General features: G+C 36.9%; 1 protein-coding gene across 3 annotated transcripts in view; it reads left to right on the top strand.

Moving 5' to 3' along the window:
* Nucleotides 1-5,297, top strand: part of LOC106879942 (mannosyl-oligosaccharide 1,2-alpha-mannosidase IB) — a 216,977-nt gene that overhangs the window by 146,623 nt on the left and 65,057 nt on the right. Inside the window, exon 3 of one of the 3 annotated variants that reach the window (XM_052974398.1) lies at nucleotides 1,687-2,111. The exons of the other annotated variants lie outside the window; for them this stretch is intronic. Coding sequence (XP_052830358.1) covers nucleotides 1,687-1,788 — 102 coding nt within the window. The 3' untranslated portion in view covers nucleotides 1,789-2,111. Of the gene's footprint in view, nucleotides 1-1,686; nucleotides 2,112-5,297 lie in introns of those variants that run through there. 3 annotated transcript variants of the gene reach the window in all.

A 5,297-nucleotide genomic window follows, 5' to 3' on the forward strand; every position in this document is an offset into this window, starting at 1 on the left:
ATATATATATATACACATACACATAAACATAAACATACATATATATGTACATACACATAAACGTACATATATATATGTACATGCACATAGATGTATGTATGTATATATATATGTACATAAACATATATATGTACATAGATAAATGTACATGGATATATGTACATACATATAAACGTACATATATAGCCATGCACATACGTGTGTGTGTGTGGATATACATGTATTCATTCCTGTGGTTCATCTTGCTACTGGCATGCATGCACAAAAAAATCCCATGAACCGTCACTCAGTCGTGCATCACAAAAAAAAACAGTAAGAAGATTAACATAAGCACATACGCACACACACACACACACACACACACACACACACACACACACACACTCTTGAGAATGAGAGGTATGTTACCCCCAGTGACTAATAAGTCTTAGCAAGGTATTTTTCTCCGAAATTCTCCACAAATGTTCTTGTGAACTACAAGTTATTTGGCGCTATATCATGAAGTCTACACAGTGAGCAAATAAATGAAAGCAGTGAAATTCTGATAAACAATATAAAAGAAATACGATGATGATATTTGTAAAGTGATAGCTGAGGATTCTTTTTATATCTGACCAATCAGAGATATTTCCCCCACCAAGAGATGTATATTTTCAGTGACACAGTGATTTTGTTGATTCCTATTGCCAGGAAATGGTTAGGTGCAATGTTGCTTCATACCATAGCAAATGCTTTTAGCACTTGTAAGATATCTCATGGTTAATTTGCACGTCTGAGTAAAACAGAGCGAGCGCCTTCCACCAGCCTGCTACTAACCAATGAGAATCAGCTTGGCTGGTGTTTTTTTTTTTTTTATGACCGAGGTCGTTGCCAGTGCTCCTGGACTGGCTCCTGTGCGGGTGGCACATGAAATGCACCATTTTGAGCGTGGCCGTTGTCAGTACCACCTGACTGGCCTTCATGCTGGTGGCACGTAAAAGCACCCACTACACTCTCTGAGTGATTGGCGTTAGGAAGGGCATCCAGCTGTAGAAACTCTGCCAAATCAGATTGGAGCCTGGTGTAGCCATCTGGTTTCACCAGTCCTCAGTCAAATCGTCCAACCCATGCTAGCATGGAAAGCAGACATTAAACGACAACGACGACGACAATCAAGATTGCATGAAGGAGTGCATGCTGTGTAAAACCACTGGTGAACTGGTCCAGAATTTCTCGAGTGTTTCATGTCAAACTGTTGTCCTTCAAGTTCCATATATATCTGGAAAGTGCTGTGGCATTTCTCTTCTCATTATTTGAAGAGAATGAAGTGTAAAGGAGGAGGCACTTTTTTAATTTGTATTGTTATATCTTCATTAAAATGTTTAATTAATTTTAATCATGTTGTTAAAATTTCAGCTAATTAATATTGGCTTTGTAAATCAGGGAATCAATTTGTATTTCCTCTTTCTATATTCATGTCAACATTAATAAACATTTTCTTTTATGTTATTTGTACACCTAGTTGGATGTATGTATATATGTATGAGTATGTGCAAGTAAGCACATGCACGCGTACATATTGATGTACATCTTGGTGTATTTATATATGCATTTGTCTGCTTATATATCAGTCTGTATGCACATATGTATATATATATATGTATATTTATAAACGTTTGTAATACTGTTTTTTTCTTTCTATTTCAGGTGAGTTATATATTTTTTTTTCTTTTACATCTAATTTGTTTTACCTCTGGATTCCGTTTCCTGTCTGTCTGTCTGTCATACCGACAACAAGAATTGGAATGATGCAAAGATGGGAATCAGAGACTGACAGAGTGAAAAGAAACGAGACAAAAGGATTAACTACAATGGAAACGGTTTTCAGGAAGGAATTCTAGCAGTGATTCTAAGATTCTAAGACGACAAAATCAGAAACAATACTCCCCCCCCCACACTAAAAAATAAAAAAGAAAGCATGAAAAAAACAAACACAACCAATATTGGAATATTGTTCAAACATCAAGGCGACAAAGTATGTTTCTTTTTTGTATTTATTTTTGTATTGTTATTAGCAAGGTAAGCAATTTAACTGGGAATATTCTACATTAGGTTATTTTCTTTCATTCTTAAGATATATATATGTGTGTGTGTGTGTAAGTATTTGTGAATGTGTATATATGTGTGGGTAGTTGTGTGTATGTACTTATATGTATGTGTGTGTGCATATATATATATATATATATATATATATATATATCTACATATCTATATTAAGTGGCTATGTTTGTGTGCGTATATGTATATGCATGTCTGTATGTGATTATGTATGGAGATGTATGTATATATATACATATATACACACACATATTATAAATATATATACACACTCCTAAGTAACTACAGTACAAGCACTGTGACAGAGATTTAAGATAAACTTGGGAGGTGTTTTTATTGAGCACAAATTCTTAGCCTCTCTATGAAAAACGCATACTTTGTTTAAACCAAATAACATTTCTGTCTTTTTACTAGAAAAAAACAGATTGAGATCTGACTAACTTTAGTGTCATTTTACTGTTCCATTGGGTTATGAATACACACTTTACTAATCATAGAGAGAATGGTTCTCCTGGACAGCCAGTCTTGAAATTCCTCCATGGCCATGGCAGCCTGTATGAATAAGAGAGGGTTGAACATCCTTGCTCATTATGAACTATGACTTTATTTACTACCACTTAGTGCATAGTTTACCCTGCCATCACAAACCTTTCATTTACATTTAGTTTCCTTAGTAGCTACCAAATGAGTTGGGGTGGCACCCTGTCAAAGGCCTTCTCCAAGTCAACTGATGCCAGGAATTGTGATTTCTTCTTACCAAAGTATTTCTGCCGCGGTTGTCTCATGATGAAAATTTCATCCGTGGTTCCTCTGTCGGGCATCAATCCAAACCCCATTTCGAATTCTCCTTCGAGTCCACCGTGCTATGACTACTCTCTCTCTCTCTCTCTCTCTCTCTCTCTCTCTCTCTCTCTTCATAGACTTGTCTAACAATATAGTGCTTCCATTAGACAGGAGAAATAATGGAGGCACTGCAGTCTCCTCTCTCTTGCCCACAGCAATTAATTCCTCTTATGCCTAACTTCCCTCTCTCAAAGCATCAGCATTGTTAAACATGTACACTTACATTACACAACCAGTGGAGCATGCTAGCCTCATTCCTTTCTAACCATCGCATGTTCTCATATATATATACCGTTACTCTTATGTTAAACTGTCATATGTCCAAATTTGGCCAAATGCATTTTTTTGCAATATTTATTTTTGCTTGCGAGTTCTTTTGGTCAAACTATCGTATCTCCAGCTGCTTCAGATGCCAAGATATTAAAGATTGTCAAAGTGTAGTACAACAGTTTTGCTATGGAATGGTGAAACTATTTTTTCGCTTTCTGAAAAAGCAATGTTTAGGACTTATGACACTTTTGCATAATAGATCTTAATATATAAAGCTGAAGTTGTGTCTGTGTGAAGCCTTTTTAAAAGTTTATAGAAATCCACATTTTCCACTGTTTTGTAAAAATTTTTACATCAATGGAATTTTCTCGATGTGAACTTTCCAGTGCAGTAATTAGATTTTTAAAATTCCTTTTACTTTGTGTGATTTAAGGGAGATTTGGCTGTTGTTTCTAGCAACTTTTATATTTCTTCCCTTCTACCTGGAACAGCGTTCTTACACACGCGCTCAACAGAGAGAGAAAGTGATACAAACAACGTCATAGATTAAACTTTCTTATCAGTATTCGTTACCTATTTTTCACAACATTGATACGTAAAAACACACACGACCACACATACGTAATCTGTGACAACAACATACACATTGCTCCCGTTCTCCATCTCCCCCTCTTCTTCTCTTCCTCTCTCGCTCTCGCAAACGCATACACGTGCAAGTAAACACAATCATTCACGTTCGTCAATGTGGCATAACTACAGAGTTGTACCCACCGACTTTGGAAGGTTGGTTTGAATCTGACAGATCAAGTATTATCACACGCACAACTGTATGTTGGCTGTCTCCAGGGTCTTTCTATTTGTGCACCTGAGGAAAGGACAAAGAATGTTGTCTACCAAGAGGCACTCTAATGATAACAACGGCAACTTCATCGTCCTGTCAGCCCACGTAAGTCCAGTCTTGCTTTGCTCTCCTTACTAACTCACCATGACATTCTTTTCTTTCTTCCAAGATCCGTCACCCAAACACCACTTCGTATCTACTTCTTCCTCTTTTTAATGTCTTCGTTTCTCTCTTCACGTCGCTCTCTGACCGGGTGAAACCGGGCTTAGCTGCTAGTATATTAATAAATATATATATATATGACAGGCTTCTTTCAGTTTATCTGCCAAATCCACTGACAAGGCTTTGGTTGGTCCAAGTCTATAGAAGACACTTGAGTAGGGTGCCATGTAGTGGGCATGAACCTGGAGCCATGTGACTGGGAAGCAGGCTTCTTACCATACAGCTACTTGTGTGCCTATGTCTAACATCTTTTAAATGCTACTCCCTTTTCATCGTTTAACCTAGTTTCACTCATTCACCTTACTCACCCCTCTCACCCCACTTCATTCGTCACAGGTATGTTATCACCTTACAATTTTACAGTTTTAAATTCTGTAAATTAGTCCCCTGCAAATTTAATCAATCTTATCTTGCAATCTTATTCCATTTTGACTCCCTTTCTTCCTTCTGTTTCCTCCCGCTTGTCTGCTGTCTCCTCTGTCCTTGTAGGCACTTTATCACTCCCTAGGTATTTCTTTGATATTAATCTTACAACTAGATTTAATGCAGATTTACCGAGTTCATTAGGTGCAAATTATTTTCAGTACAAAGACGGTTAATCCCTTTACGTTAATTTAATACAATTTGTATTTCCATTCCGTTTTAATGAGACATTTTAAGCACACTCTCTTCACTTTACCTGTTAACTATTTAATGTTATTCATTTGTCGTCGTTTCCCTCTCATTTCAAAACACTTCACATCGTATTAACTTTAGCATTTCGCTTTAATTACTCACATCCAAAATGGTTAACACGCACAAGCAGGGATTCTGACTACATGGTACTTAGGGTGAGTGTCTCTCACACTGTAGCCTGGGGTCAACTAGTGCCTTGTGAGTGCATTCGGCAGACAGAAATTGGAAGAAGCCTGTCGTGTGTGCGCGTGTGTGTGTGTATGTATGTATCATCATCATTGTTTAACGTCCACTTTCTGTGCTGGCATGGGTTGTGCAATATATATATATATATATATATATATATATA

The sequence above is a fragment of the Octopus bimaculoides genome, chromosome 18, assembly GCF_001194135.2.
Source record: "Octopus bimaculoides isolate UCB-OBI-ISO-001 chromosome 18, ASM119413v2, whole genome shotgun sequence".
NCBI classification, from domain to species: Eukaryota; Metazoa; Mollusca; class Cephalopoda; order Octopoda; family Octopodidae; genus Octopus; species Octopus bimaculoides.